The sequence below is a fragment of the Carex rostrata genome, chromosome 31 (assembly GCF_964058835.1).
Source record: "Carex rostrata chromosome 31, lpCarRost1.2, whole genome shotgun sequence".
Lineage (NCBI taxonomy): Eukaryota > Viridiplantae > Streptophyta > Magnoliopsida > Poales > Cyperaceae > Carex > Carex rostrata.
In genome coordinates, this window is record NC_135948.1 from 3,528,644 (window position 1) to 3,542,886 (window position 14,243).

General features: G+C 33.2%; 1 protein-coding gene across 1 annotated transcript; it reads left to right on the forward strand.

Annotated features, from left to right (window-relative positions):
- Nucleotides 1-11,841: 11,841 nt before the first annotated feature.
- On the forward strand, nucleotides 11,842-13,874 carry LOC144547494 (transcription factor MYB117-like). The gene is made up of 3 exons (XM_078296162.1): nucleotides 11,842-12,605; nucleotides 12,908-13,312; nucleotides 13,510-13,874. The coding sequence occupies exons 1-3, from the start codon at nucleotides 12,347-12,349 to the stop codon at nucleotides 13,692-13,694; spliced, it is 849 nt and encodes a 282-aa protein (XP_078152288.1). The 5' UTR covers nucleotides 11,842-12,346; the 3' UTR covers nucleotides 13,695-13,874.
- The last annotated feature ends 369 nt before the right edge of the window (nucleotides 13,875-14,243 follow it).

Consider the following 14,243-nt stretch of genomic DNA (forward strand, 5'->3'; position numbering starts at 1 on the left):
AAGATTCTGTTAGGGTTTCGACGAAGGAGAGGCAAGAACTAAGAGAAACAATATTATGATGAAGCTTAATTGTATTCCTTGAACTTCATTCTTACATAGAGTACAAATGACATAATTTATAGCAACATAAATCTCTAAAAAGAGATACTATAAATGACATATCCTAAAATACCCTATACTAAAATACTAATTCTTTCTCCTTAATATAGCCTGTCAAACATGGCCTACTATTCCTAACATCCTGCTAAATCAAGCCTGATGAAAATATATGATGAGATGAGAGGCATACATAACAATCCTCCCCTTGACTTGAAATCTCATCCTGAAACAAAACCCCAAAATAAACCCCTAAAGCACATCATCAACTTGAATTTCAACTAAATTAGCATAGCCCGAAGAACTATCAACTTGGTCCGCCTTATGTTTATTCTTGAGCTTGAAACAGTCGGCCTTGATGTGTCCTTTCTTCCCGCAATAGTTGCAAATTAGGTTCTTGTGCTTAGAGCTCGAATAGGCCGATGATGAAGTCAAGTTCTCCCCCCTTTCTCTTCTCTTCTTGACAATCAAGCCAACATCTTGATGGCCATTCTCGGCCCTTAACAAATCACTCTCGGCCCTTAACAAATCACTATCGATGTTGGACTTGACCAACAAATTATTTTTCACATCCTCAAAGGCGATTTATTCTTTGCTATAAAGCATGGTTTCCTTAAACCCTTGATAAGACTTAGTCAGCGAACACAATAGAACCATAGCTTTATCCTCATCGTCCACCTTAATACCAATTCTCTCCATGTCATTGAGAAGTGCAGTATATTATGAAATATGGACCTTAACGGATGTACCTTCTGCCATCTTGAAAGAATGGAACCTTTGCTTCAAACGCAACCGTTTAGTGACCGATTTTCGCATATAGATCTCCTCTAACTTCCTCCATACATCAGCTGCTGTAGTCTCTGAAAGAATTTCTTGAAGAGTTGAATCACTCAAATACAACTGGATTGTCGAGACAGATTTGTCATTCATAATCTCCCAATCTTTATTTTTAGTCTCCCCTTCCAACTCCTCAGGCCTACCCGAAATTGCGGCCTTTACGCCTAAATTGGACAATATCGCCTTCATATGAACTTGCCAAAGCGCAAAACTACTTGTGCCATCGAATTTCTCAATATCAAATTTGGCAGACATTGTTGAATTTAAACTCATCATAACACCGAGATTTGGAATTACAAATTTCACCAAATCACCAAATCAACAAATTTTCTAATTTATCAATTTCTCAAATATCGAATTTTCGAATGTACTCAAATACCAAATTTCTGTAATGACACAATGATCAAATCACCAAAAGATAAGTTGCCGAATTAATAAATTAACCTTTGAGTAGCACATAGATCCCAAAAATAGAGAGGAATTGATCTTCACGCGGTCCACCAAATGAAAGTCGCGCACCAAAGATGAATTATCGCGGCTCACAAATTCATAGAACATAATAGGATGATGGAGGTAGAACAATAGAGCCTGGAGTGGCGATCAACAAACCCTAAGCAACAGCGGAACAAAGAACCCTGAAAATCACCGATCAATTGCCGGCAACGAAGATGGCTCTGATACCAATTTGTTAGGGTTTCGACGAAGGAGAGGCAAGAAATAAGAGAAACAATATTATGAGGAAGCTTAATTGTATTCCTTGAACTTCATTCTTACATAGAGTACAAATGACATAATTTATAGCAACATAAATCTCTAAAAAGAGATACCATAAATGACATGTCCTAAAATACCCTATACTAAAATACTAATTCTTCCTCCTTAGTATAGCCGGTCAAACATGGCCTACTATTCCTAACATCCTGCTAAATCAAGCCTGATGAAAATATATGATGAGATGAGAGGCATACATAACAGATTCACTATTAGCCTTTGCTGGAAGCGGTCAAATATAGAATGGGGGGGGGGGGGGGGACCTCAATCCTGCTATCCTATCAAGGAATGATCACCCTTATAAAAGCGGTCCTCTCGATAATGCCTATTTACTACATGCAGGCACTGTGGTCACCATAGTAGTTGTGCAAAGATGGCACGGCAGGCTCCTAGGGTCTATGGAAATAAAGGAAAACACGGTATTTCACAAACAAGAGGTACCCTGTGAGACAATAAATAAATGATACACCTCTGGATGTCATTTCTTGGTCGCGTTTTGCTTAGTTCGTTCACAGACATAGAGCCGGCAGGGGCATACTGCATCCTCCAAGCGACAATATTTTCGAGTTAATTTTACGGCTTTCATTTTCTATCGGACTAGGTGACTTAACTTAGCCCGAAATTATGTAAATATAACTTTTTCTTATTTAATATATCGTTGATGACAATTTGTCGCTAACTTTAAAAAAAAAAACAAATGGAGCAAACAACATCACTCAACAGTCAACGCTCAACATAAGAATCAACAAAAAGTATAGACAAGTCTACAAAATCAAATTGTGCATATTCCATGCAGTCTTTTCACAACATCAGATGATACAATTGTTCTAGCAATTGTTTTTGGATAAAGAAAAAGAAATACTAAGAAGGCAACGATATAAAATAAAAGGTATTAGATACAGAATCTCATTTTTTTTTTGGGAAAAAATAATTTATAACAGAGTTCATAATTAATAAATGGGGGAATTTCATATACACCCCTCAAAAACTTGGAAATTAGGTATTCCCCCTCTAAAATTCATAATATCATATTTATTCTTCTCAACTTCAAAAACCCACAAATTTACTCATTTTATTGTCTATACTATTAAAACCCATTTTGCCCTTCATTATAAATAATGAAAACTCATAGCATGTTTAAAAATAATGTTAGTCTTCCAATTGGTCGGTTTCCTAGGACAAATATATCATTTTTGTAATTCTAGCACTGAAACAAGTATATACCTAAATGTCATTGTGTAAGTGTCAGCAGGAGATAAATGATCATTTTGCCATTGGAAACCGTCTAATTAGAATCTTGACATTTTTCTAAAACACAGTACATTTTTTTAATTTTTTTAATAAAGGGTAAAATGTGTACTTCATAAATTAAAATGAGTTTTGATAGAAAAGACATTAAAATTGGTAAATTTGTGAGTTTGTGGAGTTTAGAAGGGTATATATGATATTATGAATTTTAGAGGGCGAAATATCATAATTTCCAAATTTTTGAGGGGTGTACATGAAATTCCCCCGTAATAAATAATTTTGAAACATTGTTAGATATGAAAACATAATTAATTAAGTTCGATGACAGTAGAAGAGACTGGCATACTTTATAATTGCAATAATACACTTGAAAAATAAGGTTGAAAATTATATATGGCAACAAGAAAGAAACATATAAACCCAGCATGTCTTTGTTCTAATAATATTTCAAAATGCAATTTTCAATATCCCTATATATATCCATGGTTTTCCCATCTATTACATGTGATCTCAACTCAATGTAACTCAATGTAATTATGGTACAGAATTGCCCTTTTGTTCATTCTATAGAATTGTTTTGTTGGCCACTGATTTATAAATTTGAAATAGAGTTCTCAATCAAATATAAGTAGGTGCTTCCATTAGATAAAGAGAGAGAAAAAAAAAACTGATTTCATTAGTAGTCAAGGGAAATAGTTATTAAATAAATAAAATAAAATTAACGATGACTTGTCATTTTGTAATTAATGCAAATCATTCTTTAATCATCATTACTTATTAATATTGAGTTCAAATGTCTCATTTTTTTTTTTATCTATAACGCACTACTTATAAGCATTTCCTAGAATTTAAATCAACAGGGTTCAAAACAATAAGATTTGCTTGATAATGTTTTGTAAATTCGAATAATAACTAGCAATTGTAAGATCATATGTACTGCTTCATTTGGACCTATTCCATTAATGAACGGAACTATGTGCTTTCTTGTTTTTGTTATTTCATTAAAAAAGTATCTCAAGTTAGAAAGAGGTCAAAAAAAAAAAAAGGCCCCATCACGCTGATACACGTTGCCCGCGAGTTGAAACATTGCACAAATTTTACGTACATCTCATTATTATCCAAAAATAAAAAGGGAGGCTAAATTAGTTATTCCGACAGAAAGTGCCAAAGGGATAAAGACTAATAAAGAGAGATAATAACAGGAGTCCGTTCGGGTCAAAAATAGGGGCGGTTTGGAGCCATTTCAATTTGTGGCGGTTGTTTTTAAATCCTTTATAGGGACACATGGGTCGGTGCGCGCATCTCTCACAGAAACTTATTTAGCATTCGAGTTAATTAGAATTAACTCTCAACAGCTTTGATCTCTTTCAACTCTCGCATGTGGAATTGTGGATATATAATGACAAATAAAGGTGATTGTGATTGCATTAATTTGTCTAAGTTAGAAAAATAAGGTAAATGTTTTGGCCCCGAGCCATTATAACTGAATGTGTCATTCAATTAGTTTAACAGAATTTTTTTTTTTTATTTTGTCTAACTTTCATTTTTAAAATGCTCATATTCAAACTTTTAAAATTTTATTTATAAACTTATACAATGCTGCTCACAACTATTAAAACCTCTATATGCAAACATTTAAATCCTAGAGCTGAGTAATTTTAAATTCTAACTATTTTGTCTTCAAGTAAAAAAAAATAAAGATTTTTTTCACCCATTTTTATTTATTTATTTTTTTTTTCTCTGATCATTATCGTCTATTTTTCTAACGATGCATGATGAATTGTGCGAATCTAAGAAATACAAATATTTTGCACTCGATTTTCTCTTTCAAATGATATCTATAAATAAATATTTGTGAGTTATTTTCAAGTCATTTTAAAAAAAAATTAAATCCCATGAGCAATTTAAATTTTTATACCTCACTCTACGACTATTTAAACTTATGATGTCTATCATTTAATCTAATACGTTCAAGCGTTTAAACTTCTGATGTCGATCATATAGTATCACGCATTTAAACCTGTCTACAACCGTTTAAAGTAGTTGTATCAAACATTTAAATTGTTTCCATGTCAGATTTAAAATGTTTTAGAGTGATATTTAAAAGGTTGACAATTTAAAGTTCTCGTGGATTTTACTTAAAAATAAATAAAAACACTGACTTGAAAAAAAAAAAACTCAAACCTTCATTGATCTTATTTGAAAGAGAAAATCGGGTAGAAAACGTTTGTATTTTTAAATTCGCAAAATTTCTCACGGATTATCAGAAAAATGGACGAGAATGATGAGAGAAAAATAAAAATAAGTGCGTCAAATAAATTTTTTATTTTTTAGTTTGAAGACAAAAGTAGTTAGCAGATAAAATTACACAGATTTAAAATTTAAATGCTTACAGATAAAGGTTTAAATGATTGCGAGTAGCATTATAAAATATTATAAACAGAACTTTTAAAGTTTGAATATGAACGCTGAAAATGAAAATTAAACATTAAATATTAAAGGATTGCGTTCAGAGACTTATTTGTGGGACAAATATGAGGTTCCGAAAAAAGAAAACTATTATGTCTTGATGTCTGGTTTTTGCCGAATGATCGCATGTTTTTATTTTTTAGGAATGATATATAGATATCATTGTTTTTATTTTAATATAACATAATACAAAAAACAAAAAAAACTAATAGAAAGTGTCTTAAATTAATTTTGACCGAAGTACATGACATACTTACTTTGTAGTCTTCAATAATATTATTATACAGTTTCATGATATTATCATTCTAAGTTTAATCATTACAACGACAATTATGATGAAGATAACCTGAACATTCTTCTAAGTATAATTTTGTCCGATTTTCGGACTAATAACAAAGATTCTGCCACGGACTTTTGAACATTTTTGACAGAAACTGTTCGCTCTTTTGTACAACGGATCAATTTAAACGGCCAAATGGGTTTCTTCGATCTGCGTCGTGTTTTGATTGATATTAAAGACCATTCGAGATCGGATAGAGACGGATACTAATGCTGCGCGAGGATACGACAGTCTTTATTGTTGTTTATAACTTTATATGCGATAGGCTTCTCAGGTGCCGAATCTTCTATGTGTTTTCTGTGTCTGTTGCATGTAGAAGAGCGCACAAGGCTTATTTACTGCTAGCATCATTGAATATGGGTATAAAGAAGAGGAGGTGATTTGATATTTTTTTTTTTATCTTAATAATTAATTTTTGAAGAATTAGTCAAGCTATTAATACTAACACAGAGGTATAATTTACAAAATATATACGAGGAAAGAAAAAAAGAAGCAAAGAAATAACAAAAGGAAAGTCAAAAGAAAAGAAAAGAAAAAAAAAACAACAGAAAGATAACAAGCTCGCTGAGACGCTGACAGTTGATTAGCAATCTCCTATGTAATTAGGGGTGTTTATCGGCCCGATTTAATTGGTTTTAAACTGAACTGAAAGGGTTTCATATAAACGTTTCGGTTTTTTCAGTTAAATTGGTCAACTCAGTATAGAAATTTTAAAACTAGTTAGACTGAACTGACCGAAAACTAGAATTTGAGGTTGAATGTGACATTTATCGTAAAATTTATTGAAAGTTATATATTTGAAATAGAAAGTAAAAAAAAAATATGTTAAGATTACCTTTTAACCGTGACACACGGAGAAATTTTTCACGAATGGATCGTTTGGCAATATTGGAAAGATTATGATATATTGATAATTTATGTCAAGAGTGAACAATCTATCAAACACAATAATAAGTATCTTAAATCGATCTTAAATATTATGTATCCGAATTTAAGCAACTTATATAATGTTTAAAGAACTGATTGACAATATATCTATCAGATTGTTTGAAATATTAACTGCTTAATTCGTTGGAACTTTTCGTTGATGAAGCTATTTCATCTTATATCGACTTGATATAAAATCTATACTAACTGCTGAGATAATTTTATAAAAAAATCTCAACTAAGATAATATATTTCATCAGTTATTACAGTTGTCATGTAAAAATGACTTCTTTCTCCATACATAATAGAAGAGTTGCAATAAATATATATATATATATAGAGTACGGCTAACGCGCTTCCTCTAGCATATGGGCCAAAATGCTTCTGGTGAAAAGTTGAAATTTCAAAATCCAAAAAGTCGATCTGAACCGTTCATCTTCTTCTCCATATTAATATCTACTTGGAGACCAAATTTTACATTTTTCTGAAATTTTTTACTATTTATTAAGCCATTTTGAAAATCGCTGATCCAACGGTAGCTTCTGATTTTTACTGTTTGGTAAGCCACCGTTGGATCGGTGATTTTCAAAGTGGCTTAATAAATAGTAAAAAATTTCAGAAAAATGTAAAATTTGGTCTCCAAGCAGATATTAATATGGAGAAGAAGATGAACGGTTCAGATTGACTTTTTGGATTTCGAAATTTCAAATTTCCACCGGAAGCATTTCGGCCCTTATGCTAGAGGAAGCGCGTTAGCCGTACTCTATATATATATATATATATATATGTTCATCTTCTTCTCCATATTAATATCTGCTTGGAGACCAAATTTTACATTTTTCTGAAATTTTTTACTATTTATTAAGCCACTTTAAAAATCGCTGATCCAACGGTGGCTTAACAAAACAGTAAAACCATTGGATCAGCGATTTTCAAAGTGGCTTAATAAATAGTAAAAAATTTCAGAAAAATGTAAAATTTGGTCTCCAAGCAGATATTAATATGGAGAAGAAGATGAACGATTCAGATCGACTTTTTGGATTTTGAAATTTCAAATTTCCACCGGAAGCATTTCGGCCCATATGCTAGAGGAAGCGCGTTAGCCGTACTCTATATATATATATATAGGCTGTGGCTAATTTGCTGCCGGCAGCATTTCTGCCGGCGGTGCTGCCACTGTTTTTTCTATTTTTTGATGTTCAAACGACAAATCTAAACCGTTAGATGTTTAATCTATATTATAATCTACTTGGAGACCAAATTTTATATTTTTTGGAATTTTTTTACTATATATTAAGCTGGTTTGAAAACCGCTGATTTCAATGCTGCAGAAATTTACTGAAATCAGCAGTTTTCAAACTAGCTTAATATATAGTAAAAAAATTCAAAAAAATGTAAAATTTGGTCTCCAAGTAGATTATAATATAGATTAAACATCTAACGGTTTGGATTTGTTGTTTGGACATCACACGGCTAAATATAGCCCCGGCAGCACCTCTGCCGAAATGCTGCCAGCAGCAATTTAGACAGACCCTATATATATATATATATAAAGTATGTTTGGATCATTGGTTGCATAACAAAAATAATTAGAATAGTCAAACCAATAATAGTTATCGTTTATCTTATTAGAATAATTAAAATTTAAAATTCTTAAGAATAACATATTCTAATAAGACAAAAAGTTTGAATTCTCTATTATAGCTATTCTAATCTAACCAAAACTGAATAAGCTATTTGAAATAGCCTAATATCAAAAATAACATATTCTCAACCTAACCATACCAAGAATAGCCTATAGCATACAAAAGGAGAACAAAGATAACAGTGTACTATTTGAAATGCTGGGTTCTGTTTTTTCACAACAAAAGATAAAAATAATTCTCAAAAAGTAAAATTTTTCCTTAAATTGTTGTGAAAAAGTACTGAATTTGTTAGTAACAAATTTGTATTGTACAATAAATTTGGCGTAAATTATGTAAATTATCTCGGCTCCTAAAAAAATAGTGCTTAAATAAATCACATTTTTATAGAAATTAATATAAAATAATTTTGAAGATTCGAATGAGTACCTGAGAATTTAGACAACATAGGAGGTATCCTGAAACAACTTCAGTACTATTCTTTGGAGCCAATTTTTTTTTTCAGGTCCATTAAATATATCTCACAACACGTATGTTGCTTGACTTGTTCGCATAGGATCCGAACAGTCCAATTTTTCTCCCCCCTCCTGCCGAATTCGCATCCTCTGAGATATCTCATATTTTGCGTGACTTTTGAAAAATTTGAACCTTTCAAATACGTTCTGCACGAATCTCAAAGCTCAAATAATACTGGCCCCTGCGCTACCCCCGAATAGGCACTGGACACGTCGGTCACTCAAAAGTTGAGATATCTCAGAGGATACGCACTCCCTGCTGCCTGCGCTCCCCTCCCTTTCTTCTTTTTCTGACTTCACCTCATCCCCACGAATTTGTATCCCGTCAGGTTACCTGACTGAGTAGAATTGAATCGAACGGTAAAAAAAATGGATTAGCACGCATCTCAAAGCACAAATAATCCTGCCCCCTCTGTCTTTCTGAATTCCGACCGACTGAGAGTAAATCTGAGCCGTCCGTTTCAATTGTCTTGAGTCAGGTACCTAGGAGTAGGGTTGTACAAAATTGCTCGAACTTGCAACTCGCTCGTTAATGGCTCTCTTTAACTCGCTCATTTACAATTTGAATCAGTTTTAACTCGAGTTGGCTGACTTGTTTAATAAATGAGCTGAGTCCAACTCGCTCATTTATAACTCAACTTATGTACTAAGTTGTATGAAAAATTGTTAGATTATAAGTTGTTGTTTGCTTTGAGTTGACCTATATATTATCTCTCTGTTAGATTGTTTGTATTTAGATAAACTATTACTAGATCATTTCAATTGTTTGTGTATAAAATATAAATAAACACATATTAGTGTATAACAATATCCAGGAACTTAACTGGTTAAATGAGTTATAAACGAGTTGCGAGTCAACTCGAGTTGATAACGAGCTGAGTTCGAATTGGCTCTACAGCTAGTTATTACCATCCTAATTCGAGTTGACTCGCTCGTTTATTAAATAAGCTGAGTTTGAGTTGGGGGTAACTCGCTCAAACTCGGCTCATTTACAGCCCTACCTGAGAGGATACTGATCCCATCTCCACTGTATTAATGAGTGCGTATCCTCTGAGATATCTCAACTTTTGCGTGACCGACATGTCCGGTGCCTATTCGGGGGTGATGTACGGGGTCAGTATTATGTGTGCTTTGAGATTTGTGTAGAACGTATTTAATCGTTTGGGATTTTTCATAAAGTCACGCAAAGTTTGAGATATCTCAGAGGATACGAATTCCTGTATTAATTTAGATTCGAAATTAATTTTTTGATCCATTATGGAACTGAAATTCGTGTGGCAATTTTGCGTTGGTGTGGTGTTTAGGCCGTGATGCTAATGGATTCGCGAAAAAAATTCGGATCCAAAGAATCAAGCCAGAATATTTTTTACAATTTCTTCTGTGCCATCTAAATTCACGGGTACTCATTATAAGAGCATCCACATCTTTTAAACTCAACTGAGTTTCTAAATAACTGTTAATCACTTTGTAAAAATTAAGGTCTCTAAAGTTTCTAACACTCATATTTCTGAAATTAATTTTAGAGTTTCTATTAAGTCACGTCAACAATAAATTAAAAAGAAGAAATAATTTGAATTAATCATTTGATCAGCATGAAATTTATAAATAGCTTCTTAATAAGAAACTTTACTGTATAATTTCTAAATGAGTAACTCTCTCATATCAGAAACTGAATTGAAAACTGTTACATCAAATTAAAACCTCTAATAATTTTAGAGATGGAAGTGCTCTAATACCTATATTATTTTATATAATTTTTATAAATAAAATTCTTAAAATAGATGGCCGGAAACTTACAAACGGAGTTAACGAGTTAGTGCGTTTAATCACAAACAAGTTCCATTATAGAAGTGGTGCGATTTATTATCCTTATCACAGAAGGACAAAAACCCGAGGTTGTACATTTACCATTTTCTCCTCATGGTATGACACCCCCTTCAGAAAAGCTCTCAAAAGCAACCCTCTAATTTTTCTTTTTACCTTTCAAGTTTTAAGAAAATATAAGATGAAAACTCAGGAACGAGGTTCAGTTTTTCTATATTTTGGTAATTTTAAAAAACAAATTAGTAAATGAGTAAGAATATTTTCTACAGTCTACTATATATTATAACGTTAGAGATGTTTCTTTTAAGAAAAAAAAGAAACGAAAAATTACAGCACTGTCATACTTCTCTGTCAAATTTCAACTCTGGCCACAAAAAATAAAAATGTACTAAAAACTTAGGATTATGAAAATTCTTTAGTCATGTAAAAATGATTTAAGAACCGTGACAAGCCATCGATTGTTTTGAAGTTTTCGATTTTATCTGAATGAGAAATTACTCAATTAGGATGCCACCATCTCTTAACATTCTTTTTGTGGACAGATTTATATATTTTTCTGATATAAAAAATATGAAGATTTAGTCTAATAATATTTTTTTTATGTTCACGGAGAATCTTCCATTTAGATTTCAAATCCACAATTTTCCACTTAGATGGTATTACTCTTTATCACCATAGCAAAGATTATCCTTACAGCCCTGTTTGAATTTATTGTTTATGTGAGAAAAAAAATATTACTGAATTTTTTTTTCTCACATAAACAGTACAAAATCAGTTTAATTTTTTTTTAATCCCATTCTCAATACGGAGCCGAACAGGCCTACAAGTTATCCTTTGTAAATCCAATTTTTTTTTTTTTTTACAAACTGAAGTCGTCGGTGTAGATTTTAATATAATAAAACAATATAGATCACATGCTGTCCATTGAAATCCACCGTTTTTTTTTTTGTGTGTCGAACTTACTTTGCGTAGATGTGTGAGGAATAAAATACACGTGATATTTGTAACCGTTTCTTTTAATTTCATTATAATGGTGATAAATATAATGCTACATTATCCATCAATCCTTATAAAAAAAGCTTTTCCATCATGTCGTTTTTCCAAAAATTTTTTTTTCTTGAATTACAAAAAGATGAAAACAAAACTGAGTGATTTGTGGGAGTAGCAAGGAGACAAGTGAGTTCTGGTGGATTTGTCAAGACCAAGAGAGACACCTCTCTCCTCTGCTTTTCTCTCTGCTCTGTTATAAGTGCCTACCCACACGAGTGGCCTCTATCTCCTCCCCCATTATTCCCTCTCTTTCTCTTTCTCTTTCTCTTTCTCTCCGGCCCCTTTATCCCTTCTTCTCTGTTTGTGCATAGCACCGTGTCACCGACCCCCAATAACCATCTCTCTCGCTTTCTCTCTCTCACACACACACTCTCTAGTGTTAGTCTCAAAGTAAGCGCACAACACAAAACAGAGAGACTCGTGTGGTTTCCTCTCGTGTTCTATTTCACTAAAGCTCCATTCTTTTTTTATTTCAAAAAAACAAGTTAGTGCTTTGAAAAAAGGAAGTAAAGGGGAAACGCTATAGATCACCTTTTCATTATTTCTTCATCATAAAACAAAACCTACGCAAGTTTTCTGGCCTTTTTGACTGTAACTGATATATCTCTTTGAAGAAACCACAAGCAATGGAATCGAATCAAAACGAAATGATCTCTGCACAAATGGGGACGCTCTTCTCCCCTCCACCTCTCCATTCTAGTCATGACTGGAGCCACAGCGAGTTACTCGAAGAAGAAGGAAATACTAGCAATGACACCTATTCGCCTAAGCTCTGTGCCAGAGGCCACTGGAAACCAGCAGAGGATGCCAAGCTTAGAGAGCTTGTCTCGCAATTCGGGCCCCAAAACTGGAACCTCATCGCTGAAAAACTCGAGGGTAGATCAGGTTAGTTCATTTGTGTCCCAATTCATTCATAGAGAAAGAGAAAAGCAAGAATGTTTGCATTTTTTAATTGCTGGTATTATTGTAACATTTTCAAAATGAAAACGTGCTCAGGGTTTTAGTCTTTGAACCTTGGGTGCTTTTTGGATATTTTCGTATTTTCTTTCTGGAAAACTTTTTTCCTCTTTTGAATTTATGTGCCTTTTTAATTCATCCTTGGAATATTTATGAGCTTGTGCGAAATCGCCCCCATAATAAAAATAATCTCTTCTCAAGTCCTAATATTTGTTGTTTGGTTTTGACAGGGAAAAGTTGTAGATTAAGGTGGTTCAACCAGCTAGACCCAAGAATAAACCGAAAGGCATTCAGTGAAGAGGAAGAAGAAAGGCTACTAGCTGCGCACCGGGTCTACGGAAACAAATGGGCGCTAATTGCCCGTTTGTTCCCGGGTCGAACCGATAATGCTGTGAAGAACCACTGGCATGTGATAATGGCAAGGAAGCACAGGGAGCAGTCTGGTGCATTTAGGAGAAGGAAAGCAAATAACCCCCACTCTGGCTCTCAGTTACATGCAACTGCTAATGCATGCAGTGGAGAATCTACTGTTACAAGCAACCGGGAGGAGAGTGCCTCTACATGCACTGATCTCTCTCTTAATTCGTTTACTAGCTCTGCTGTGCCTGGCTTCTATGCTAGATTCAGTCCCCACGGTATATATATATTTCTATTTTATTTTTCCATTTGTCTTGTATTGTTCTTTTATAATTTGTGAATGTATTTTTGGTATTTGTGCAAAATGTGAAATATGCAGCAAACCCTTCAAAAAAGGATGCATATCCTAAGTAGCCTTTTTTTATAATTTTTGGGCCATTTGTAGTGACTTGTTATTTGCTCCTTTTTGTTTCAGGTTGTGAAGAAAAGGTACCAGCAGTTGGGCCTGTGATGTTGGTCTCAGGTTTTGCTAATTTCTGTGAACCAGTAGTTGTACCAGAACAGAGAAATTATTATGCTTGGAAACATGAAGAATCAGAGAAGAATGGAGAGAAGATGAACCTCCCCTTCATAGATTTTCTTGGTGTAGGTGCAATTTAGGTGGTAATGTATAGGTAGAGAGGAAGAAAGAGGAGCAGATTTGAGAGAATTGTTGGTGTAATTTTTCTCTCCGGTTTTATTTTCCTTTTGTTGGTCGCTTATAAAATGTGTAGCAACTTCCTCTCTCTATTTTTTTTTTCTGTTTATTGGTGGCCAAAGAAAGATATATTGGCCTTCTGTCTCTCTTTAGTCTTTATTTTTTTTGTTATATTTGCATTTCTTTTTTTGAACTGATGAACTAATTTTCAGTGGAAGTGATATGAGGAAACATGTGTCACATCCCTAAGCTTTTTCTTCGGTTCTGTTTTGATTTATGTCATAATCAAATGTTAACAGTGTGATCAAGACCATTGTTTGCTTATTATTCGTTGAAAGAGATGAAGTCATAGATGCGCTAGTGTTGGAAAGCGTTTCGGAACCTATTGAAGTTATGTAATGGTACATGTTAAAACAAAATTATGATTCAAATTACAGAGCTTGGTTTTGTTAATTAAATGAGTGTACTGGTCAACTTGTTTGTTAGTTAGGATAGAGCATCTATAAATAGCG

Bases quoted from the DNA above. Each gene is read 5' to 3' on its own strand.
- LOC144547494 (XM_078296162.1), top strand. From the start codon at position 12,347: ATGGAATCGAATCAAAACGAAATGATCTCTGCACAAATGGGGACGCTC. The intron at 12,606-12,907 runs GTTAGTTCATTT...TGGTTTTGACAG, and splicing joins AAAACTCGAGGGTAGATCAG to GGAAAAGTTGTAGATTAAGG. The intron at 13,313-13,509 runs GTATATATATAT...TTTTTGTTTCAG, and splicing joins TGCTAGATTCAGTCCCCACG to GTTGTGAAGAAAAGGTACCA.